This window comes from Sinohyriopsis cumingii, chromosome 3 (assembly GCF_028554795.1).
Source record: "Sinohyriopsis cumingii isolate HCF-2022 chromosome 3, ASM2855479v2, whole genome shotgun sequence".
Taxonomy (NCBI): domain Eukaryota; kingdom Metazoa; phylum Mollusca; class Bivalvia; order Unionida; family Unionidae; genus Sinohyriopsis; species Sinohyriopsis cumingii.
Genome location: NC_142963.1, coordinates 5,882,026 through 5,909,246, shown reverse-complemented (window position 1 = coordinate 5,909,246; position 27,221 = coordinate 5,882,026). Strand labels below are relative to the sequence as shown.

Sequence of the window (27,221 nt, the reverse complement as noted above, 5' to 3'; positions counted from 1 at the left end):
CGACGTGTACGACATCGAAAGCATTCTCGAACGCAGAACCCGTAAAGTAGGCAAACGACGTGTCAAAGAAGTCAAAGTACGTTGGAAAGGATATCCACCCAGTTTTGATTCTTGGATCGACGCTTCGCAAGTCATCGACTATAAAAAGAAGTGACCATCATGCCCTTTCACACAGACGCAGCTACGTCGACCACTCCTTCACCTAGTTCTTCTGTGCAAGATTTGCAAAATACCTTTGTGGGTGTGGTGTGGAGAACGTGTGCCTCAAACGCAAATCGTCTTTTTCTGCCAAATCTTCGTGGTGTATTGTGTCATCGGGGCAGCTATCGCCAGTTTGAGTTTGCAACAAGGAGACAAACAATTGTGGACCATTTTATTCAGCAGTTGCATCGGTTACCTGCTTCCCAATCCCTCCCTGAAATTCTCTTCCAACGGGAACCACGGAAACCTTGTGTCCAGTGCCAGTGCCAGTCACCACTCCAACAACAACCACAACCAGAACCCCATTTTGGGCGGAGACACGCCTCTGACGTCCAGTAACCCCTCGGACAGCCACAGAACTCTGGAATTATGAGTCACCAAAACCAATTTTACTTAACCTTACCCAGTGACAGTTCCATGGAGGTGTTTCCCCACAACACGTTGTGCTGTTACACGGCCAAATTACCTCAGGCCATCCCCTTAGATCACGAAGCTCATTGGGAAGTGGCTTTGGTAGAAATGATTCACCCAACACAAATCAAAAACATCACTGAAACTCAAAACACTTTTGACGTCGAAATTCTGGACCCAACAGTGCAGCAAAACTTGACGAACAGTCCTGAAGATAGATCACATCTTGCGAAGGACCCAATACCCCGTAACAGCAGTGATACTTCTCCTCCTTTTTACGTTTATCACTTTAAAATTAACTCAGGCCATTATTTTAGTGGTCAACATCTGGTGGAGGCCATCGCTGACAAATTCTATGCAACATTTGACAAAGTTCTGACCGGATTAAAAAAATGTGACACCATGGAGTACCACAAACTGTCTCATCGTCTACTCATCAGATTCGAAAGTGAGGAAAAAAGTATACGTATTAAATTTTGACCTGGATTGTATGACATTTTGGGTGGAGAAATCAATTTGGTCACGGATAAGCACTCCAAAAAGATTCACATCGCAGACATTGACAACAACGGGCATTTTGCTAGGTACTTTCCTTTCCCGGTAGAACTGAACCAGGGACTGAATTTGATCTTTGTGTACTCCGATGTGGTGGAGTACAACGTGGTGGGACACACCTTCGTGCCGTTACTGCGTGTCATTCCTTTCAAAGTAAATTCTGCCACGGTCACTGACGAGGAAGGTGGAAACACTTACCATGTTCACCGCGAATTTGTACATCCTCATTATTTGCCTGTCAACAAGTCATATTTGGACACGGTCAACATTACTATAAAAGGAGATCTGGGACAAAATATTCCATTCACCAAAGGAAAAGTCACGGTGAAACTCCATTTTCGAAAACGGTTCTCTCACGACTCGTAAGTCATGTATCCAGTGTACCGAGGGGTTGCACGACAGCGAGGACACGGTTTAGGAGATATGTTAAAATCGGCCTTTCGTTCGGTGGCCCCGGTGTTGAAACCGATGGTGACACGCGGATTGCACGCCTTGAAAGACGCGGCACTAACACAAGGCAAAGAATTTCTCCAAAATGTCATCACCGACAAACAAAACCCCAAAGAAGCCTTCTTGAGGGCAGGCAAAAATGTCTTGTTGCAAACGGGTAAAGACCTTTTGGGCCGACGAGACACACCTATAAATGCCCTGCACGCTACCGAGTCAGGCATTCAGCAAGGACAAGGCAGAAAGAGACGACGAAGAAAACATCCTTTCACCAGACTTCACACGTCTAAAGCGAGAAAGGCCAAGAGAAGAAGAACCGTTCGAGACTTAGACGTTTTCGATTATTGAAACACAGTAACAAAAAATGATGCACCGAGAGTCTTGCGCCTGTTCCAAGTCGGAACTGGATCTGTTTGCCATGCTCCCCATCATGATGACAATGCAAGAATCCCAATGGGTGGAATTTCACCCCGTCTCCTCACTGACCGATTCCGCTCCCATCGAGTTTGAAATCAAGGGACAACCCGAAGATTACATCGATCTGAATAGCAGTTACTTGTACTTGAAAGTCAAAGTTCTAGATAAGGAAGGAGATATTATGGTAGACGAGAAAGTAGCTCCCGTCAACAATTTCATGCATTCCTTGTTCAGCTCAGCGGACTTGTACTTGAATAACAAACTAGTCAGTAGCAGCATGGATACTTACCCTTACCGTGCCTACCTGGAAAATCTTTTGACGTATGGAATAGATGCCAAGAACACCCATCTCAATGCCTGCGTGCTGTGGGAACCTGACCAAGCGAACGAATTTGATCAAACAGGTCTTAGTGATGACCCCAAAGCAAAAGATAGCAATGAGGGATTTATAGAACGAAGAAACAAAATATTAAATGGAAAGAGTTTAGAACTGATGGATCGTTTGCATTTGGACATGTGGTTGCAAGAGAAATATTTGCTGAACGGGGTCAATGTCCGCTTGAGACTGAATCGCAGCAGTGCCGCTTTCCATTTGATGGCTAATAGTGCTGACGTCAATCCCAAAAGCAAAATCGAGGAGGCCAAACTCTACGTACGACGCGTGGAAGTGTTACCCAAAGTGGGAAACGACATTAGTCAGACGTTGAGCAGAACGACCGCCAAGTATCCCATACGACGCGTGGAAGTGAAAACGTTCACCATTCCTGCTAGCCATCATTCCATGATCGAAGATCATCTGTTTCAAGGACAGTTACCCAAACGTTTAATCCTTGGTATGATCGAGAATGAAGCCTTCAACGGAACCTTCAAAAAAATCCTTTCAACTTTCAACACTTCAACGTGAAGAAAATCGAAGTCAGTCGCGATGGCAAGACCTTGTGTACCCGACCTTTCGAACCTAACTTTGAGAAGAAGAATTACTTGCGATCGTACTTGTCCCTGTACCAAGCCACCGGCCAGTTAGGAACCAACACCAGTCACGGTATTACGTACGACGATTATGACGGAGGCTATGCTTTGTGGGCTTTCGATTTCACTCCAGACCAAGGCAGCGACGAGGGACATTTCCACCCTATAAAATCCGGCCAGATTCGTGTGGAACTTCAGTTTGCAGAAGAAGTGAAAGAGACAGTGAACGTCATCCTGTATGCAGAATTCGATAATACCATAGAAATCAACAGTTTGAGTGAAGTCATTCTAGACTTTTAGAAACCATGGAAGACTGTTATCCCTCTTTACCTAGTGGAGAAACTTTGGAGATGGAATGTGAGAAGACTGTGGAAGAAGAAGTTATCATGATGAAGTCAAGATGGCCAGAACAAGAAGCCCATTTAGTCTGCTGTTTTGCCAAACACTTGGTCGAAAAAATGACGGAATTGATCAAGAAAAATTGCTATGGATGTCAATACGATCATCCCAGTCAAATTCAACACGATAAATGCCTGATGCTGAGTCAAGAAGAAAAATTGGACGAGTATCTGGACGAGGCTTGGAGTCTCATCTCGGACGAAGACGTGTGGCACCAGTGGTATAAAGACTTTCGTGAACATTCTTGTCCACCATTAACCACTCAAGAGATCCATCGTATCGAAGCTCTCCTGGATCAGAGTGAGGAGACGAAACGAAGAAACGGTTATTTGTCAGACATTTTCAAGCAAAAAGTCAGGATCGAATTGACGACTTATTATTACCTGTGAAGAAAAAAACCCCACACAAATGGATACCTGGGAACTTTATTACCTTTTGAACCACAGTTCGTATACGGCTTCTTGGAATCCTGTCGTCTGTGCTAAAGATGAACTCCCTCATCGCAAACCTCAAGACCATCTAGCTTATGTGATCAACACGGACGACAGTCATCTCCCAGGAACCCACTGGGTAGCCGTTTAGTTTCCTCAAGAAGGATGTGTGAAATATTTCGATTCGTATGGATTGCCCCCTTTGGAAGACGATATCATTGACTTTATGAGAAGAAATGCTCAAACCACCCGATTCAATAATGTGAAATTACAAGGCACAGATTCCTTGGTGTGTGGACAATATTGTGTGTATTTTCTGCATCATCGCAGCCTGGGCTATTCCTTAAAACATTTAGTGACTCATTTTGATCCTCGTTCTTCTTCTAGAAATGATGTGAAAGTAGATCGATGGTTTTGTGACCATTATGCTTATCTTTTGTCTCAAGCTAGGAAACGTAGTGTCCATCAATGGCCTAATGACTTCCAACAGTGGAAATCACAATTTCATTCACAACGTTGTCAGCCCTGTTTAAAGTAGAGTGTAAATTGAAAAAAATGTTTTTGATTTGAAAAAAAATGTTTGATGTTATATTGTTGGATTATTGTTAAAAATGTTAGAGTTGTTAGTTAGTGTTAAGTGATTTTTGAATAAAAAATGTTGTGTTTTGAAAAAAAAATGCCTTTGTCTTTTGTTTGGCTATAAGAATGTTGATTCATGCTCTTTAACTTCTTACTATCCCTCTCATGACACTCAGTGAACGTTGCGGCTCGAAAATCGTGGAGGGATGTTTTCCTTCACGTCCGCGCTTTGACTTTAAGAACCGGGGCAGTTTTCCAGTCTAACCATCCATTGTCGACTCATCCTCCTACGAAGATGTGCTCCAAACTAGCTAAGCTAAACGAAGCCTACGTGAATTTGCATAGAGTCAGACACAGTCTGATACCGAAAGCTGAAGAGATAGAGAATGTGAGAATGTTAAAAGTCACTGAAGATCTGATAGAAGAGCTCTTCAGAGAAGAAGTGAACAGGGAGAAAGAAGAATGGACAGAGAAGTACAGACTTCAGAGACAGCAGCAACAGCAACAACAACAGCAGCAGCAGCAGGAACCTGAACCTGACAGAGGCTTTGTCGAATGTCGTATCGACACCAAAGAGTTCTTCTTCTCTTTTCGAAGAAGTAGACCTATCGTCAGAAAGTCTATCCTCAGAGGACGACGCATTCTTAGAAACTAAAAGATTGCCATAGCAAACAAAAAAAAAAAAAAAAAAATAACAGCCCTTTTCAGGGCTACCCAATACTCTAGGAAAGAAATAATAATCGATTTGCCAATGTGAGTTGGTAGAGTAGTGTGAATATAAACACTGACTCTTTTTTCATAGTGCGAGTGTATGTGTTTGTGTGTTTGTGTTTGTAAACGCTCACGTAAGTTTGTGTGAATAGTAGATTATGGGTTTGTTCATTGATGGTTTAAGTATGTGGATAGTAGATCATATGAAATGAGAAAAGTAGGGGGATGTTTTCCTTCACGTCCGCGCGTTGTTCGGTCATGATCTAGGTAAGATCAATTTTATGTCTTAGGGGGATGTTTTCCTTCACGTCCGCGCTTTTCGTATAAGAACCCACCACGTTCGTCGTTCGAACCATTCTACGGAATAACAGATACAAGATGGAAGTGTCGGCGTTGTTTAATGACTTAAGAAATGTTTACTTTTGGATGGTGGATGGAGAATATACTATTGAAAGGATAGAAAGAGAATGGAGGTTGAGAAAAAGTCTTGACTATGTCAATGAACTAAAATTAGCGAGGTAGATGATAGAGGAGATGATAGAGGAAGAAGTTAAGAGATTGAGAGGATTGATTCAACCAGAGTATGTAAGAGTGGGGACTATAAAAGAGTCTATGGACAAGGTAAAAGGAGTGAGATGCTATTTAGAAGAGCTAGAGAAATGGTCAGAGTGGAAGTTCGTGAAAAGGGGCAGTGAACAACTAAAGAAAGCAGAAGAAAAGATGAAAAAGATAATAGAGGAAGAAGTGCAGAAAATTAAGGACAGGTGGGCAAAAGATAGAAAAGAACAAGAGAATAGAAAGAAAAAAGAAGAATATGAGAGACTGAACAATAACTGGATAAAAATCCAACAGAAGTTCCGAGCCATGGGTCACCCGGACTGGATACCGGAAAATGAAAAGAAGAAGAACAAAGGAATTTGGGGAAAGATTAGGGGCTGGATGAGGAAATGGAGGAAATAGAAGAAAGCCAAAGGCCCTTTTCAGGGCCACCCACATTTCTCGAAAAGAGAATGACTTTCAATTGCCTACCCCTTTTTTTAAAAAAAAATTTTTAAAAAATTTTAAAAAAAATAAAAAAATCCCATCTTCAATTTCCCTTGACGCTATACAGTCCCACCCTGTTTAAATTCCTTTGTCGCTCAACAGTCCCACGATTTTTCTCCCATGTTAATTTCCCTTGTCGCTCAACAGTCCCATGATTTTTTCTCCCATGTTAATTTCCCTTGTCGCTATATGTTCCCACGATTTTTCTCCCATGTTAAATTTCCCTTGTCGCTATATGTTCCCAGGGGGGTCTGTAATGCTAATTTCCATTGTCGCCCTAGTATCCCTATTTACTACTCATGTCACACACCTGTTTTATACAAAATCTGTCTGCACAAGAAAAACAAGAACCAAACAAAGATATAAACTTTCAATCAAAAGCAAACAAAAAACAAACCAGAATCTGACTTTCCTCCTAAATAGAAAATACTTACGTAACTCTAATAAAGACAGTTATTTTATACATAAAATTTACAGATTTATTATGTATTTATTACTCATGACACGCAATGGAGTGATTTAGTGACCTGGGAATCCTGGGAATCGGTGACATACAAGCATGTACTCATGACACGCAATGGAGCGCTTTAGTGACATTATGAATCAGTGACAGTTCAAAATGTATTCATGACACGAATTTGAGTGATTTGGTGACCTGGGAATCGGTGACAGTCCAGCATGTACTCACGACCCAAAATGGAGTGATTTAGTAACCTGGGCACCAGTGACAGTCCAGCATGTACTCATGACACGCAATGGAGCGTTTTAGTCACATATCAATCAGTGACAGTCCAAACGGTATTCATGACACGAATTTGAGTGATTTGGTGACCTGGGAAACAGTGACAGTCAAGCATGTACTCATGACACGCAATTGAGTGATTTAGTGACCTGGGAATTAGTGACAGTCATGCATGTACTCATGACACGCAATAAAAATAAGAGTGATATTGTGACCTGGGAATCAGTGACAGTAGAGCATGTACTCATAACACGCAATAGAGTGATTTAGTAACACGTGAATCAGTGACAGTCAAGCATGTACTCAAAAATACGCAATGGAGTGATTTAATAAAATGTGAATCAGTGACAGTCAAGATTGTATTCATGACACGCAATGGGGTGATTTAATAACACGTGAATCAGTGACAGTCAAGCATGTACTCAGTGAACTCGATCGCATCAGTTGCTTGAAAACATAGAATCGTCCATGCAAATATGAAGACCGTGTTACTAAAGAAACTCGTTGACAGTGTTCGGGGACTCCTGACGACAATCAGGTTAGACATGATAAGTTAAAAAATAAAATTACTAAGGTTTGTGGATTGTTCTATCTCATTGATACTTTTTATTTTTAAAATCGTAGATGTTTTTTTTACAAACAAACGGGAGAGTGTACGCATACTATAGATTGTGATCAGATACCGCTAATGACTAACGATCAATGGATTTTTCAGAGTCCTGTGATGGTCTTATTTTGCAGATGTCTATTGGCTCTACGGACCTTACTTTCTGTCAATGTTCCATTCAAGTTTGCTAACTCGAGGTTGGTGTTTAAATATGGTCATTAATAGGCTATTTTAGACCATGCTATCCGTTACTCATAGGAAAATGCTTTCTAAAAAGGTCTACTAACAAATCGGCCATTAATTGTTCATTCGATGCTGCCAGCTGTACATGGACGATGCAGTTTCGCCATTGAAAATCGACGATCTTACCTTGTCGGCTTTTCATTTATGGATGCTTACGATCAATTACGACCATGGTTTGCTCACTGATAATGTGTCGTGGAACGTATGTAAAATTTTCCATCCAAAAGAGATTGTCTATGTGTCGTGGAACGTATGTAAAATTTTCCATCCAAAAGAGATTGTCTATGTGTCGTGGAACGTATGTAACATTTTCCATCCAAAAGAGATTGTCTATGTGTCGTGGAACGTATGTAAAATTTTCCATCCAAAAGAGATTGTCTATGTGTCGTGGAACGTATGTAAAATTTTCCATCCAAAAGAGATTGTCTATGTGTCGTGGAACGTATGTAAAACTTTCCATCCAAAAGAGTTTGTCTATCATTTTCTATTAATAACACGACGCCGATTGCAGTTTTTTTTACAATATGTTGAAAGCTGTCAATTAGTCATCGGATTGACTAATTGTATTGATAGTCTACGATCAATAAACATCTAAAGATGATAGATGTTACTACTTTATAAAACGATGTTACTAGTTTATAAAACAATGTTACTAGTTTATAAAACGATGTTACTAGTTTATAAAACGATGTTACTAGTTTATAAAACGATGTTAAATTAAATTGCTTTTAGATACGTCTGACTTTACTTTCAATACATCATCAGATGTTGCAATCTCAAAATAGCTGGAACTTTTTTCTATCTGTGGATTAGTTTGGTAAGATATAGCGCAAGTTTCATTAGACTCGACGGAATCTAAATTTCATCTTAAATTTTTCAAAGAAATTACTCTTGACAGATTTAGCTCCTATTGATACATGCTCCACACCAGTCACTCTAGAAAAAGCGCTACAGTATATATTGGTCGTGTGTGTGTTCATAACCAAGGAGACCTGCGTTGTGTCAAACGAAAGGTGTTGTATTTTTATTTTTATGGCCACATTGTCTCGACTAATGTCTAGAAAGTTTATGAAAAATAAAAGTCATTGCTCCCCCCTGGAATGGTGTCGGTAAAATGAGCTCACGGTGACAAACAATGATGTCAATTCCAAACTAGACTGCTGGCCTTTGCTGTCTTTCGCTTAAGATTTCCTCATAAATTTTGTAAACCAGATTAGAGATATATCTAACGGAATTTGTATCATACTCAGCCAACAATACATAGTAATATCAACAGTCTGATGCAAACAGAACATGTCCGAATAAGGTATCACACACCAACATTAGAACTTGTCTGAATAAGGTAGCATACACCTATACCATAACATGTCTGAATAAGGTAGCATACACCTAAAACATAACATGTACATACACCTAAAATAATTTTAAATAAAAGTGTAAGAAAATGTATGGACACGTACTCAAAAGTACAGTATCATAAGTTCATTGTCTTTGTTTAAAATATTCGACAAAGGATATACATATATGCAAATATTAATAACTTTCTAGTTTATATGATGAAATTAGTGATAATGTCAAAGCTACGCTTGATTTGCTTGCAAGGAGGCAAAGAGCAAATTCAATTTACTTCATTAGTATAGTGAAGAAAAATATTCAAGGAAGGCTGCTGGGATTCTTTGGCTATGATAATGTTTCTCCTCTGTTAGTCTGGTAACGTCACAACTGCCTGTCAGTAATGTGACTGACCATGTACGGTATTGTCCTGAGTTAATAAAAAGTGAAAAGGACAGACAGTCTCCTAGTATTGAACATAGTCTTCCTTCCCTTACAAAATTCAAGACCATCTGTCGCTAACGATTTCTGATACCAGCTGTGCACAGGCTTAAGATGCATTAGTCACGGTTAGGTCACAAGTAAAAGCAGACAATTTTTCCAAAGCAATACAAATGCTGGACAGCGTATTGCTGATTCAAAGTCAAATTACACAACCAGCATTCCCATACAGCGTTCCAAATCAGCGTTCCCATACAGCGTTCCTAATCAGCACTCCCATACAGCGTTCGAAATCAACGTTTCCATACAGCGTTCCAAATCAGCGTTCCCATACAGCGTTCCAAATCAGCGTTCCCATACAGCGTTCCAAATCAGCGTCCCCATACAGCGTTCGAAATCAACGTTCCCATACAGCGTTCCAAATCAGCGTTCCCATACAGCGTTCCAAATCAGCGTTCCCATACAGCGTTCCAATATAAAGCAGCTTTGGAGATTCAAAGTACTAGAGCACATCAGTCTGTGTGGAATGTAGATGCACATAATATAAAGTGACAGAAATAAAAGCTAAAATGACAGGATACAAGACCATTTGCTGATTCCCTCTAAATAAATATACCAAAATGGTGCAATAATATAATGGTTGGTTCCAAATGGCGTTGTGAATGCAGGGCTGGATTAAGGTCCTTGCAGACTCTAGCACACATGTATACACTTTTCAGGAACACGGTGTTCGTACGCCCTAGGCACAGTGTCTGTTGTGCCTATTTGATAGTACGGCCCTGCGTGAGTGGCACCTGTTGCTGCATCTAAAATGCAGTATTGCAAACAGTCTATTAAATGGATAAGTAAAGTTCGTCTTGCAGAAGCTTTGCTAATTACTAACACCAACATTATGCATTCGACTCATCTTGTAATGATCAATGCGTCTGTAATGGCATTACTGCCACCATGTAGTCCTATGGTTTCCTCTTGAAGGTTAACGCAGACTACAAGTTTCCAGCCATATCTGGTACACATTTCCAGCTATATCCGGTACAAGGTTCCAGTTATATCCGGTACAAGTTTCCAGCTATAGTCGGTACAAGTTTCCAGCTATATCCGGTACAAGTTTCCAGCTATATCCGGTCATTTATTTGGTTCTATGACAGGATCTTCTCTTTTCCAAAGGAATCATTTAATAACGATTTAATGAAAAAGAATGATACCTGCCAATAACGACGCAGACGACAAGTAGCACCTGATTGTTCATAGACGATAATTCTTTCCGGGTCATTCTAACTTCTTCTGACAGCTTTATTTTGGTGCATCAGGTCAATTAAGAGAAACAAGAACTTTCGAGAGCGAAAAGTATGCATTCGATTGCAATTAACGAAAAAAAAAAAGAATGAAAGAGACTCCTATATCCATTTTCAAGGCTGTTTGCATTAACACATTTGTATGTATAATAAATCAAATTATATCAGTCGTGGCGCCACTGAAACGAACTACATTTACATGTTTGTGTTCCGGGGTGTACGATCCCCACTCAACCTGACGAGAAAGGGACTATGTAAAACTAATCTGTAATGAATTGTATATCTTATAAAACTTAAATCATTAGTGAATGGATTGATTTGACAGAATCAAATAACAAATATTTGTAGCATTTCTGTAGTATTTCTGAAGATAAATAATTATTTTACTAGATTGGCAAAAAGTGTCGCGAACTCAAGATCCGCCAGGAAGAACATTCCGGCTACGGCACTTTCACTAAGCTCGTTACAAATGGATTTAGAACTATAGGTATATGGATATAGGGATTGGGAGGAGAGAGGTATGCAAAGACTAATATTATAACAAGTCCTACAATATAAAACGCTGACCAGATAATTACTATGTGGGGTGGGTGGAAGATAGATCTAGCTACTCCACCATGGTAAATGTCAGGGTCAATGACTTCCACTGTTTGATTATTGGACCCCCATCACTACAACCATATACCAAGAATCTTAATTTCGTTTGGAAGAAGCCCCTGTAGGTAGCCGAAACTACTAATGAACCAGAGAACAGATTTAAAGAAACACAAATTAGTTACTCACGTTTCTCGACAAATATTTTACTTTCCTGCGAAATCACTGCCCGTTGAAACTGATGTTTTAGTTCTATTTTATATGAAACATACGTGTGGCTCAGTGTGGAGTCCATTTTAGAAGGACGAAAAGGAGAAAGCGGCCACGACTGGTCAATAAGAAAGAGCTTTTTCCTATCTTTAGTGAGATCTCGTATTTAATTTAATCAATGTCTGGACGAAATGTATGCGATGAACCTGTTTAGTTTAGTTCATGAAACATGCAAATATCTAGAAAACTTGTTTTAGAGGTCAAACTGGAAACATGACCACTAAACAGAAACAGATGTTTTAGATTATTGATTTCGAACATTAAGCTTATCCAGTTAAGTAAGTGAAAAGCCCATAGATGACCTTTTTCATGCATCAATATTTTGTCTCAGATATTTTGCTGAAGGTTCTGATTTGATTTGTAGAATGTCTCTGAATTATTGGAGTGAAAGCATTGGTTAATCAGGAACCCAGAACAATCAAACCAAACGGGCTTGAAATGTAAGTTTTATTTTACATTTTATTTTAAAAATTGAACTCTAATGCGACTTTAAATGCAAAATTAATTAAAATAAAAACCGATCCGATGATACCACAAATATGTCTGTTTGCTTTATTAGAAGCTGATATTATGTACATCTATTTATTGTGTATTCAAGTCAAGGATGACTAATGCTAGTCGGAACCGACTGATTGAATTTAACACTTAAAGTTGTCTCCCAGATAATATCAAGCTAGTGCTTTCAGTTTAGTTTGCAAGAATGAGACGGAGCTCCAGGGGTGGGTCGGGGGTGGGAGTGTGTGTGTGGGGGGGATGCATCAGAAAATTTACGTTTGCTTTGTATGAATGCTGTGCTTCAAGTATGTAAAAAGATCTGCCAAGTCCAGAAGGAAAGCATATTTTAGTAACTTACTCTCAAAGCATAGTGTAAAAAGCAAAACATCATTGATACTTCCGTGAGGGCAGCAAATGTTGCATATTGAAAAAGAACATTTTAATCGATCGGTTACGATCAGATGCTTACACAATAACGTCGGACAAAAGCCTCTGACCAAACTGGATGACCAGCGTATCTCAACGATTAACATCAACATAATGCGATGTCTCTCTGTATCGACTAAAGAAAGGAATTGATGACTTGTACTATTAACCCAAGTAAGACAAAACAACTTTATTTTAGCCCCAATGAACGTGTTTGATAGATAGATAGGCATATATATATATATATATATATATATATATATATATATATATATATATATATATACATACATACAGTAGAAGATATCACCGTTTTTTTAGTAGATATACGAAAATATTTCACAAACGTAGTAGAAACATTTTATTATCATGAGTGGTGAAGCCACGAATGACGATATGCAATATTTGCGGTTACCGAGTGAAATATGTTTGTATATCTGCTAAAACAACGTAGATTTTCGTTTTGTGATATATTTTAAAGGCAAAAACCGTCAGTTTATATCAGTATTCTCAATTCTGTGCCAACGCTATTGATCTGCATTACCTCATCGATAAAAAGAAGTTCCTAAATTTTGCAATATCTTCTGGGATAGCGATATTTTTACAAATTTAGTGTGTACGCATCACACTTCAAATTATTTCGTAATTTGTCAAAATAATAAATTCGTACGAAAATGAAGACATTTTTATATTTGTTAACACGCCTTCTGCGTGGATTGATACTTTTGTCGTGGGGTAATGCAGAAACATCACACAGTGGTTGTATATGACTCACTTGAGAGCGTTACATCTTTAAACAAAAGATTGAAATGATTGTGATTTTACTTGTAGGGATTATCATTCTTCATTTTGTTTATTTCTACATTCAAATGTAAATATTTGTGTTCCCCCTCCCCATCTGGCAGCCTAGCTCGGTAGTGCACGCTGTATCCAATTACTGTCACTTACTTTCGGTTAGTAACCAACACTAACCAACGCCCATTTTTACTGTCATTTTCAAACACGATTATGATGCGAGTTAACAGCGCTACTTATAAAGTGTATTGCTATTGTAATTGGTAAAATATTGCAATCGGTCAAAATTTTGTAGATGTTATGTCGCAGCACATTCATGTGTGGTCAGATTGACACTTAACCATTAAGATAGTCTCGCAATAAATTACTGACTTCAAAGAATGGGATATACCCTGTTTTAGGGGCACGATTGGATTTTAATTAGGACCCGCTAGAATAACGCTTCGACAGATGTTAACGTAGGGTCAAGTAGAGGAACACGACACAGTACAATCCAGAGACAACCTGTGTCACTTGAAAATAAATGTCATAAAATGAAATTGTCCACGAATAGCTATACATTAGGGCTGAATAATTTTGACTTCAATGGGAGTGCTGAACTTTTGGCTGTTAAAGAAAGTTATCCTGACTGGCTAACCTAAACGAGGGGTGTCACAGACGAAATTCAATGTTTAAAGTAATTTCATTTGCGAAATTCGGCAGTCCAAGTTTTCTGCCGAAAGAGAAGTATGAGGGACTCTGAGAAAATTAACGTCATTTTCCTCTTAAAAAAATCGTCCAGGAACGTAATGGGTCTGGAAGAATTTGAGAGAGACTCGGAATCAGAAAGAGAGATTCGGCTTCACGGAAAGGAAGCGACTATCTGGAAAGCACGACGTATTGTCTCAATCACATGCCATGAGCTCATTGATGTAAGTTTGTAATTTTTTTTTAATTTATTGGTTTTAAATTCATACATCAATTTTCGTAAGTCAATGGTTTGCAAGAATTTGTCTCAAATGTTATATGACTCATGTATTATATGAATTTGTTCAAACTGATATGAATTTGTTCAAATTACCTCATTCAGATGTAATAGGAATCACGTCTTCTTAGAATTTAATGCATTATTGATACAATTTGTAAGAGTTAATTTTTCTGTCCTAAACCATATATGCTAAGAATTGATTTTATTATGTCTTTGTCAGTGATTCGCTAATTAGCAAGAGGTTTTGTTAAGACAACGCGTGATGTCCATTAATTAATTTGTGTAACTAATTTCTGAATTCTCGTAACCGAGGAAAAGCGGCCTGTGATGCCGATATCGTTCAGCTAGTAATTTTCAGGCACAGTGGGATGTAATTGTTATCTAAGAGGTAAAATTATGTCATGGTGCTAGTTAAGAATGCACCTAGTATTTAGGAAAAAGACTATAATCATCTAATGATAGGGTGTGTGTATCAGGTTACGAAATGTTCACGTTTGTTTACTTTTGTCGAATTATGATAAGATGATATCTGACGTAAACAGAGTGGAAATATTATTCTATCCGAGGAGAAGAAAACCTGACGAATATTTAGGTTGCGTTTTACTTATTCGAAGGAAAAATTAGCTCCATACTTGTGCTACACAGTGGGAAGGAGTGCATGCCACAACTAACTTACAGTTGATAACCTGAAGAGGAGGTTAGAGAGAGAGATGATATTCTTTTATTCCTCCATTTTCTGAAGATTTTAAGACAAAAATGAAATCCAATTAAATACATAGAATCAAAAAGAAAATAATAGTGGATTCGTTACTTATTGAATTATTTCCAATAGCAAATAGCAAACCAATAAATAAATTAAAATAATTACTAAACTATATATATATATATATATATACGAAAGAACATTTGAAAATGTAACCTCAAAACAAAAATAGTTAGTTTCCTAATCGCTTTTCAATCCAGTACAAGTATTTCTTTCCTTATATTATGTTTGAGTTCTCTATTGAATCGAATATATAATATCCTTTATCTTATTGAAATACTTGGTAGATAGTCTGATCATATTTATTCATGATTCAAATTCTAAACGTTCTGATATGTCATTTAAACCACCAAGTAGTATAATCAGTATAACATCATCGATCTTATCACAGAAATCACGGTAAATCAATCACTGGAGGCATATACGAAAATAGACTTTCCATCAAGTGGTTTCTGTCGTCTAAGGTTAAGGCACAATTCATCGAAATGTGCAAAATACGGTCATGACTCATTTTGCCACATAGGGGACACAGTCCAGGTCTTGCTTGCATTCCTCCAATACGAAATAATTTCCCATATTCAATTTTTCTGCTTGAGTCAGTGTAAGCTATTTTCCATAGATGATGCATTTTTAGTCCTGGATTAATTTTTAAAAATCTACCGAATCTTTCTGATGGATTTCTGATATTCATTTCATGTTTTCTCTCCTCAAATATCTGTATTCTTGTCCCAATGAAGTTTTTCCATGTTATTTTGTCTGGAAATTTTCCAGTGAAAATAAAGTCGTTGAGATAGTCTTCTAACTCATACTTTTTGAGTACAGTATTTATATCATATATAAAAGAGTTGTAGCTATGTTGGGGGTCAAAAATAAAATTTCCAACAGTCCAGAGGAAAACCTTTTTAACAGTTAAGTTTGCTGATGTTCTACACATGCGACCAAGGAATACGCGTTTTTGCTTATTTATGCGAGCTTCCATTGATATCATCCCCAAGTATGATGTCGTAGATCCAATAGGCGATCTTTGAGGGAAACCTTGTACTCTCCGGGCAAAATATCGTTGTATTTTCTCCAATGATTCAATGCTCTGATGTGATATATTAAACCAGAGTTCTGAGCCATACAAAGCAGACGGCAATATAACTCTTTCCCAGACTTTTGCAGAAACTATAGGATTCATCCCATTTGCATTTAGTCCAGTTGAGTATAGTGAGTTTGTTACACGTTTAGCTTTATCGTAGGAATAGACTATACGATCATTAGTTTTCATTGATTGTGAAAAGGTAACTCCTGCATATTTCACTTTTTTGCTTTAGGAATATTATGTGATCCCAGAGTAATTCCATTTGATGAGTACACTTCATTTTTGTTACTAAATATCATCAAATTACTCTTGTTAGAGTTATATTTCAATTTCCACTTCTGTGCATACTGATAAGCTGTATTCACAAGTATTTGCAATCCATTCAGCGTAGAGCTTAGTAGAGTAGTGTCGTCTGCCAAAAGCATGCCAGGTATGTTCATCTGATTCACTGTTATCCCGCAATTAGTCATTACTAGTTCATTCAATAGGTCATTTATGTACACGAGAAATACGAGTCGACATTACACGCCCTTGACCAACGCCTCTCCGTAATGGAAATGTGTTGGATATACATCCTCTACACGCTAAACAGGCACTTGACTGTGTGTAGGAATGGGCGATTATTCTCCATATTTTTGCATTAATTCCTAATATTTTTAGTTTTTTTAGTAGTCCACAATGCCACAGTTTATCAAATGCCTTTTCATTATCCAGAAAAACAGCATATACATTAGAGTTATGATTATTAAAGTACATCAAACATTCTTGAAGAGTAAATGCAGCGGAGATAGCTCCAGCCTCCTTACAAAATCCAAATTGATACGGATGTGGAAAACTTATTTTGTCTAAATGCTTTTGAATTCTGGTCATCAATATTTTTTCAAACAATTTTCCCAGACAAGATGTCAATGTTATACCACGATAATTTACCGGATCCTTTTTATCTTTACCATTTTGTTTGTATATCTTTATAATCATCCCACATGCACTCTTTATATACCTTTTTCTCTAGCCTATGTTTCTTTCTAAACTTTCTTTTCGAGTCTTTGTATTTTCTTTTGATGTTACACTCTGTGCTTCTATTGTTTCCTGCTTTGATCCATTCTCCGCGCGCTTTTCTCATATTCTGATGTAATTTTTCAAGCCCACTTTTCTTCCAATATGGTTTCAAATGCGATTTGAATTCGGACTTTGGAATATATCTGTCTGATGCAGTTATTACACTCTTAGTTATCAATTCATTATACTTCTCTATATCTTCTACCTTTTTACACTCATAGGTGAAATTCAAGAATGCACTAACATCAGATTTATACATGCTCATTTCTAATGGATTTGCCAAGTTCCATTTAATTCTTGGAGATACACGTCTTTTTATTTTCCTTCAATATATCTTTTGCAAGTGCCGCTGTAATAGGTAGGTGATCCGATATTGAGAAATCAATTTTGTCATTTACTATGTGTCTTTTTACAACACCTCTGATCATTTCAGGTATTAATATATAATCAAGTGTGGACGTTCGTGACACGTCTTTTGATCTGTACGTGATGTACTGTTCATGTGGTTTTATCACCAGCGTAGCAGCTGTTTCTCTGTTCTATTCTTTTTTTGAGAGCAAGGTCTCTTCTTGATGGATTTTTACACACTAGATCTGCATTCATGTCGCCTATAATTATGCAAATATTTTCAGCAGAATACCTATCATACACATCAAAAACATTTTCATAAAATTTGTCATATGCATCATCAGTTCTAGTTGTCGAGGGAAAGTAGGTTGCAATCAAAATTATAAGTTCCAATTCTCTCACTAACACTTTCACCGCCATACTATTTGGGAACTCATTTTGTAAGGTGCTTACTTTGCATAGTGATGATCTATAAAATAAGCAACCCCGCCACTACCTCTATAGCATTGTTGTATCTCTTCAGTAGGTAGCGCAACTACTTTGAAATCATCATGTAATTTATCTAAATATGTTAGATTCTTTGTACAAAGCCAATGTTCAGTGATAACAAATAGATCTGTGTCTGGTAACAATTCAATTAGTTTCTGCGTGCTAGACATTATACCACGTACATTCCATGTTGAAATAATGAGCATAATTATAATTAAGAAGCAATTACTAGTCACATGGCTATGCTCATTAGGAATATATTTTGTATTTCTCATGCGTTTCATCAAGTTGGTAGCCTTCTCGCCATTTTCTGTTTGTTATCCATTCCCTACATTTTATTCCAGAACTCCAAAGTGATTCATTATTCATCATCAGTTCAAAATCTGTAACCAGTACATCTAGTCGAAATGTATATATATATTTGATCCATCCCAATGGGGTCGTTCCTTTATGAGGCGGACGAATGTTATTGTCACACCATCCTCCTTGCACTGAGTTGCGATAGCTGTCTTTACTACATCTATATTTTTTCTCGATTTGACATTTGACAGCAGATTGCGTCTTATTTTGTTTCTTACGACTCGTTCAAACACATCTGATTCTATATTCCTTTGATTGGGTCTGGTAATAATTGTCTCAATATGTCTATACGATGTATCTTTCTTTTTGTGTCTCTCCTCGTCATTCGGAAGCATTCTTTGATCATTTGGTGATTTGTTGTGCCTTATTTGAGCTTTATTTATTATGTTTTCTTTTATATTTATGTTAGCTCTTTCTTCATACTTTAATTTCTTTTGCTGATTTTGAGTTGATTTATTATCTCTTGCATTGTTAGATGTTACTTCTGTGAGCTGATTATGACTCACATTTTCCGTCATGTTAGTCCGATCATTCTGTGAAAGTGGCGGGAAATCTTTCAATGTAAACATAGCGGGACCATTTCCAGGCAAATTTGCTGGAAGAGCTCTAGCAGGCTCTTTGTGTATTTCTTTCTGTCCATGTACTACATTTTCTTGGTCAATAGATGGAGAGATGTCACGTCTACTCTCCTTGTATGCTGATAGTTCATGATTTCCATGATTTTCTTTCAATTGCAAGTCTACGTTTCTACCACTTCCTTTGTTAGACAGATTGTATACAAATTTGTGTCTTGTACAAATTGTGTCTAACTTTCCCTCAATACAGTTGATCTTTTTCATGATCACATCTAGATGTTGATGTACATGAGAAGAGAATTCTTTTATCTCGTTTTCCCGGGTTGCCATTGTTGACATCTGGAAATACATTCCTCTATTATCATTAATTAGTTTTTCTTCCTTTAATTTCAATTGTTCTATCTGAGAGTTCGCCTCTTCGAGTTTCTTCGTAGTTTCCACTAAGTCTGATTTTAATTTTCTGATCTCATTTTCTCTCTGTGTGACAATATCACCTAACTAGTTTTCCAATCTGGAGAATTTTTCTTCAAACTTATCATTCATTAACGCTATCTGCGCAAATATTGTGCTCATTCTATCAGCATCTTCATCAGTTCTTTGTAAGGCATAATCATTGACCGGAGCTTTCGGACTTTGTGATGTACAATTACTGCAAATGGAGTTTAAACGCTGAGATGATCTTGTTTCATAATTATGTTTCAATGCCCATTTAGATATACATGCTTTCATGTCACTGTAATTATTCTCTCCTTCAATGAAATGGAATATAATATAAATATCTTCTGATAACTTATCCTCCACAGGAGCAGTATTTGTTCGAGGTAAACGTTTTACTAATTGACCATCAGGACAATCATATCTCTTCCTTTTTGCTAGATCAAAGAGAGCTTTCCTAGAATCTCTGAGATCTTTGACATCAAGTGTTGATTTCAATGTTTTTTTGAAGGCACTTCTATTAAGAGTTCCAAATTTGGTTTTGATTTGCATGTATATGCCTTCATTAATTTCGTCTACATCTGAATCTTGTTCTGCTTGCGATGTCTGTGAAACAAATAGCGCATCATCATTGGTATCATCTTTGGTATCAGCATCAGTGACACTTTCAATGTTTCTCACATTTCTCTTCGGTTTCCCCATATCATCCATCTCTGATAAGTTTAAATCCGGCTTTGAATTGATGTTGTCCTCATTTTTATCAGTGACACTTTCAATGTTTCTCACATTTCCCTTCGGTTTTCCCCTATCATCCATCTCAGATAAGTTTAAATCCGGCTTTGAATTGATGTTGTCCTCATTTTCATTATCTAACATGTCTTGAGCAACATCAAAACTATTTTGAGACTTTCTCTCAATGTCCACATCATCTATAAAATCCTGCTGAGACAGCATTTTTGTTGTTTTCTAATGGATATCTCCCAATACATTCAAGTATTTAATTATTTATTTTGTTTTTATTTATTGTAGGTAGTATAATTTCATTTCAGCCATATTTCAGTAACATTGTCAACTTTTATCTCACTTTCTCATGCAATAGCGAGGAAAATCGGCCTGTGATGCCGATATCGTTCAGCTAGTAATTTAAAGGCACAGTGGGATGTAATAGTTCATCTAAGAGGTCAAATCATGTCATGGTGCTAGTTAAGACTGCACCTATTATTTAAGAAAAAGACTATAATCATCTAATGATAGGGTGTGTGTATCAGGTTACGAAATGTTCACGTTTGTTTACTTTTGTCGAATTATGATAAGATGATATCTGACGTAAACAGAGTGGAAATATTATTCTATCCGAGGAGAAGTAAACCTGACGAATATTTAGGTTGCGTTTTACTTATTCGAAGGAAAAATTAGCTCTATACCAGTGGGAAGGAGTGCATGCCACAACTAACTTACAGTTGATAACCTGAAGAGGAGAGAGAGAGAGAGAGAGAGAGAGAGAGAGAGAGAGAGAGTACGGCAACGATGACATGTGACGAGCAGTGATTTGGAAAGAACCGGAACCAACAAGTATATGCTGATATGCCGGCAATTTGAGTTCCATCAGTCACTCGATTCTATGATGAAATTTATTTTATCGGTATAACAGAACGGCTAAATGTATTTCTCATAGATTTTATAATTCTATTTTCTAAACGTTTGTCGTTCAAACGCCATGCTCCGTTTGATTTTAATTCTATAATTTATTAAATTGTCATATTTTACATACGGGGGCTCATGCTGTTTTATTTGCTCAGACCTATGTTATTCCATCCTTTAATTTCTTACTTTATGTTATTGATTACACGATCCGGGCAATAAAACCTTGGTCAGTCATCTCTATATAACGAATACCAAATCACCATAAGGGTGTGGGGGGGGGGATCATATTAATCCTTCCCCTCTCTAGATTTTTATAAAATAGTATGTACCATTTGTAGTAGAGTATTAGAGGTATAAAGAATACTGCTTGTACTATTTTTCTATGAAATAAATAATAATTGCATATTGTTGAGATCTCAGTACACTTTTGACAAAGGTTGCGGCTTTTAATGTGGCTTTGTTTAACAGTGATTCTTTTATATTTTTGTGGCATATCACAACCTAGTATGTGAGGTGATAAAAATTAAACCTATATCTCCTAACGTTTGATTAGCTTATTTTCTTACATTCTCAGTAAATGCTGGAGTATTTGAACAACCTGTCATGTTAAAATATGCACTTAGACCTAAGTTAAGGCTTAAGGTTGCACTTTTGTCGTCTGACTTGAATTATTTAGTATGGACATGAGCTACCTAAAACGAAACAAAATGGTCAGTATCATTGCAAATTGAGCCATATTGGTTAAGACTGGTCTAGTCTTGGTAATTTGAGCCATATTGGTTAATACTGGTCTAGTCTTGGTAATTTGAGCCATATTGGTTAAGACTGGTCTAGTCTTGGTAATTTGAGCCATATTGGTTAAGACTGGTCTAGTCTTGGTAATTTGAGCCATACTGGTTAATACTGGTCTAGTCTTGGTAATTTGAGCCATAGTGGTTAAGACTGGTCTAGTCTTGGTAATTTGAGCCATACTGGTTAAGACTGGTCTAGTCTTGGTAATTTAAGCCATAGTGGTTAAGACTGGTCTAGATCTTCTAGTTCAATATTTGAATTTGCAAGGTCTTAATCGTTTTGTGTGTGTGTGTGTGTGTGTGTTCCGAAACAATTATTAATAATTGTGGTGTTTTGCTTTCTTCCTCCTAATTTCCCCCCCAGAAAGAACAACAGTAAAATACTAAATAAAAATTGCTTGATTAAATGAGGGAACAGAGAGCATATACATATTGGATATTTTCAACATACAAATCTTTTAATTGCTTTCTTCAATATGATTATTCTTTATTAAGCTCTCAAATTCTTTTTTCAATAATTCTTGATATCTGAATGTTAACCGTAAACTGTATATCTAAAGTTAGATCCTAGATCGACCTTTATATCGGACAAAGCTATAACTAGATTGATAGCTGAAAATTAGCTCGTATTAACCGCACAACGAAGATGGTTGTTTCCTCTAGGCTTTTTGGTACACTCTTATTCAGCCAAATCTTCTCAAATTTTAAACGTTGATACAAGTATAAGATTAAACAAATCATCGTGATCGTTAAGAAGCACCAAAGGCGTCCATTATTCATTTAACCGTATCACCGTGGTCTATAGGAAGCACCAAAAGATGTCCATTATTCATTTAACCGTATCACCGTGGTCTATAGGAAACACCAAAAGATGTCCATTATTCATTTAACCGTATCACCGTGGTCTATAGGAAGCACCAAAAGATGTCCATTATTCATTTAACCGTATCACCGTGGTCTATAGGAAACACCAAAAGATGTCCATTATTCATTTAACCGTATCACCGTGGTCTATAGGAAGCACCAAAAGATGTCCATTATTCATTTAACCGTATCACCGTGGTCTATAGGAAGCACCAAAAGATGTCCATTATTCATTTAACCGTATCACCGTGGTCTATAGGAAACACCAAAAGATGTCCATTATTCATTTAACCGTATCACCGTGGTCTATAGGAAACACCAAAAGATGTCCATTATTCATTTAACCGTATCACCGTGGTCTATAGGAAGCACCAAAAGATGTCCATTATTCATTTAACCGTATCACCGTGGTCTATAGGAAGCACCAAAAGATGTCCATTATTCATTTAATTGTGTCACCGTAAGAAGCATGGAAGACGTCCATTATACAATTTAATTCCTATAAACAAAATATCATACTAATACACACACATAGAGGAACAAACTTACTTTCCAGCTTTTTATTCACAGAGAATATCTGGAAGAAGAAATTTAAGTAGTGTTATGTATATCTAATAATGTGTACTTTGCTTTTATCTATGACTGCAGGTCATACTTGAAGCTAATGATGTTATAAAAGCAACATTTTTAGATAGCTAACTTTTGTGTATGTTTATACATTTTTTTAAGTTGATTACTGGTAGTTGATTTCAAGGTCTAGCCTGATTACAAAACTTAGAATGTCCGAAAAGCAAACTTTTGACCCACATTTTGGTCATTTTATTGAGTCATGCTTTTTTATATAAGGTTCTGGTAAACATAATTATTGTTCATTATTACTTTAAGTTCTCTCTGTGGAATTATTTACTGTTGTGTTCAGATATAATTTGAGAGGAATCATTTATTTAACTTATTTATTGGAACTACAAAGTGCTCCTTTACTTTTTAATCAAACACTACTTTGGAATTATTGTGAATGCATTCAAAGACATTCTGGATTATGTTCATCAAGATTGCTGGTACATGGCACATTTAAGATTGACATTCATTCGAAACACTATACTTTTTGACTGCAATATAACTTTAAGGATTTTTTTTTTTGATTGAATTCAAGGTACTGTCAGTTCCTTTTAAAGTTTCTCTTTGTATTGAAGGGAAATACTTTTGTTTGTTGAATTTTACAAAGCTTGTTGGTTTCGCTTTTTTTTCTGCTAAATAGTTTAGGACTATGGAGTCGTATCAGTAGTAACTGATTTAATGCACTGTTAGGACTTAGCGTAAGAACGCGTGTTTCGTCTTGTTACAAGTCCTAGAAAAGTTAAGTGATGCTCTTGGTTCTGATATAACTGTTCTAGTGGAGATTCGATTTGCTATATTCTAATTGTTTAATTGGAGATTCTGATTGTTTTATTGGAGATTCTAATTGTTCTAATGGAGATTTGATTTGCTATGAGGAGATTCTAATTGTTTTATTGGAGATTCTAATTGTTCTAGTGGAGATTCGATTTGCTATGAGGAGATTCTAATTGTTTTATTTGAGATTATAATTGTTCTAGTAGAGATTCGATTTGCTATGAGGAGATTCTAATTCTTTTATTGGAGATTCTAATTGTTCTAGTGTAGATTCGATTTGCTATGAGGAGATTCTAATTGTTCTAGTGGAGATTCGATTTGCTATGAGGAGATTCTAATTGTTTTATTGGAGATTCTAACTGTTCTAGTGTAGATTCGATTTGCTTTGTGGAGATTCTAATTGTTTTATTGGAGATTCTAATTGTTTTATTGTAGATTATAATTGTTCTTGTGGAGATTCTATTTGCTATGAGGAGATTCTAATTGTTTTATTGGAGATTCTAATTGTTCTAGTGGAGATTCGATTAGCTGTGAGGAGATTCTAATTGTTCTAGTGGAGATTCGATTTGCTATGAGGAGATTCGAATTGTTTTATTGGAGATTCTAATTGTTCTAGTGGAAATTCTGATTGTTTGTAGTCGAGTTTCTAATTGTGGAGACTGTAATTGTTCTAGTGGAGATGTTAACTGCCGTAGTGGCGATTCTAATTGTTCTCGTGACATTTATAACGGCACTTGTCCATATATTACTTTTACACAAGGGTTTTAGTCTTGTTTCTGGAAGGCCAAATAAAGGGACTCTAAAATCGTATCGCACCTTACGGAGACCCTTAAAAATAGTCAGGAGCGGAACAAACATCAGTCATGAACGACATATTCTACAACGTGCTGTCATAGGTCTCTATCTGTAAAAATATATAAAACAGTTTTACACTTCAGCCAGTTCTCTATTTATCGTTTTGTTTTCGATGACTTAACACGAGAACGTTAAGGATGGTTTCATTTTTATTTTAGATATTATAAAATGTGTAGTTTAACGTTTGGATGATGACTATAAATATGAAACATTTTGTTTGAACAACACAACTGACGTCTTATCCATTTTATGTTAAGTCACATACTTTGTGTAATTTAAAAAAAATGCTAATAACATCACACATTCCCGCTTGGTAACTTAGCAAGAAAATTAGGGCCTAAATTGCTTCATATGAAAGATTTTGCTTTCCAAGGAAGTGGGGAAAAGGCTTGCGTTTAAGTACATTTTCTTTTCCTCATTTTTTTCCGCGTGAGTTGATATGCGCTGGCTAAAGTATGTGTTTGATTGTCGGTTTATTCGGTATGTGTCATGAAAATCTGTGTCGTCGCTAGAATACATTATCATAAAGCCAGTAATTCCAGAAGCAGCATTGTCTACTCGCAAAACAAAAATATATGTAACAGACTATGATCTGTATCTAATTAACTTTAATAAAATACAATGGGAAACAAGAAAATGAAAGAATGAATGGTCATTCTGATACTAAAACATGTTTGCACGAAAATGCCGTATTGAAGCTATCGATATATACAGGTTCGTACCAATCGTCTTAAATTCCAGAGAAAGTCTTCATTTGTTGTACGCTACGTGGATGCTCAAGCTTACTATGAAAACAAGTTTTACTATTATGAGGCCTTACACGATGATGACACAAAAATCTTACTCTCAGTTCCAACTGAACGTAGCAAAGCTTCACTTGCCTGGAGTCCTTTGTGGCCCATGTGGTGACAATAGATCACTACAGATAAAGAACAGAATTCTCAGAGCTTCCAAATCATCTTTAATTCGGACAAGTGGTATGTACTCGTGTTAAAATAATTGAGAGTCTGTACATATTTACTTTGGCTGCTGAGCTACAATTGCTCGGAGATAAGTCTCTTTCGTTGTGAGATTTTTGGCTGAAATGAGCATGAGCCGTGTACGGTGTGGTTTTGCGATCAGGCGTGCATATCTACATGCATTGAATTGATTCTAACCAATGCCACAAACAAACTATAGCGTATAAGTACTCTATCGTTATTTAATAAATTATGGGGGGGGGGGGGGGAAGAGGCAGATGCAACGCAACTGTCAAGCCGAAGCGATAGCATTTTATTAAGAAGGTCTCGTCGATAAAATAGACTAAACCTGTAGATAACTGCCACAGACGAATTAAATATAAGCTTATTGGTCTCTGGCACCAAATTTCCGCCACAATGATGATTTAATCTATTCTCTCCATTACGACTTATGGAAGGATACTAATGAGTCAAACAGGTTAAAACATCAGCTTCGATTTTTTAAGTCCTACTCAAACATGCAATTATCAATTTTCCTATTATAATTGAGTAAGCTTAATCATGATCAATAGACCGCTTGAGAACCCTGGATGATTCGGAGAAAAAAACCTCCAAGTCGTATAAGTAACCAACACAATACCTTTTCGACAGCGCTCTTTGAGACTTCCTGGATGATTTGGAAAAAAACCTTCAAATGGTATAAGTAACCAACACAATACCTTTTCAACGCGCTCTTCGAGATTTCCTGGATGATTTGGAAATAAATCTTCAAATGGTATAAGTAACCAAGACAATACCTTTTCGACAGTGCTCTTTGAGACTTCCTGGATGATTTGGAAAAAATCTTCAAATGGTATAAGTAACCAACACAATACCTTTTCAACGCGCTCTTTGAGACTTTCTAAATCTGCATACTAAGTTACTTTAATATACAGTATTCACTAAGTACAGAAATTAATTAAGTCATAATTAGTTATGAAACTTAAGAACATCTGCATATTCTTATCTGACAGAATATTTTAGATGGCTCCTCTGGAAGCTGAGAATGTAGTCGTACTTACTACCTGCATATCCTGTAAAATGTTTCCGATGCTAGAAACAACAAGACTGCTATGAGTAGTAAGGGGGGGTCACCCTACGTACAATGGGAATTAGCATTACAGAGACCCCTGGGTCACTCTACGTACAAGGGAAATTTAACATGGCGAAAAATCGTGGGTCACTCTACGTAC

General features: G+C 36.9%; 2 protein-coding genes across 4 annotated transcripts in view; both read right to left on the bottom strand.

The window, feature by feature from the left end:
- Positions 1–27,221, bottom strand: part of LOC149802416 (caspase-3-like) — a 195,081-nt gene that overhangs the window by 113,828 nt on the left and 54,032 nt on the right. The window lies entirely within an intron of this gene.
- LOC149802417 (uncharacterized) lies at positions 10,223–16,404 on the bottom strand. Its single transcript, XM_089951470.1, has 3 exons — positions 16,186–16,404; positions 15,696–15,969; positions 10,223–10,335 (listed from the first exon to the last, which is right to left on the bottom strand). The coding sequence occupies exons 1-3, from the start codon at positions 16,402–16,404 to the stop codon at positions 10,223–10,225; spliced, it is 606 nt and encodes a 201-aa protein (XP_089807596.1).

What these genes read in the sequence shown, in the direction of transcription:
- LOC149802417 (XM_089951470.1), bottom strand. Translation starts at nt 16,404, where the DNA reads ATGAAAACTAATGATCGTATAGTCTATTCCTACGATAAAGCTAAACGT. An exon ending in AGAAAATACAACGATATTTT is followed by an intron (nt 15,970 to 16,185) that starts GCCCGGAGAGTA and finishes AACTCTTTTATA; the next exon opens with TATGATATAAATACTGTACT. An exon ending in TGAATATGGGAAATTATTTC is followed by an intron (nt 10,336 to 15,695) that starts GTATTGGAGGAA and finishes ACTGCATTTTAG; the next exon opens with ATGCAGCAACAGGTGCCACT.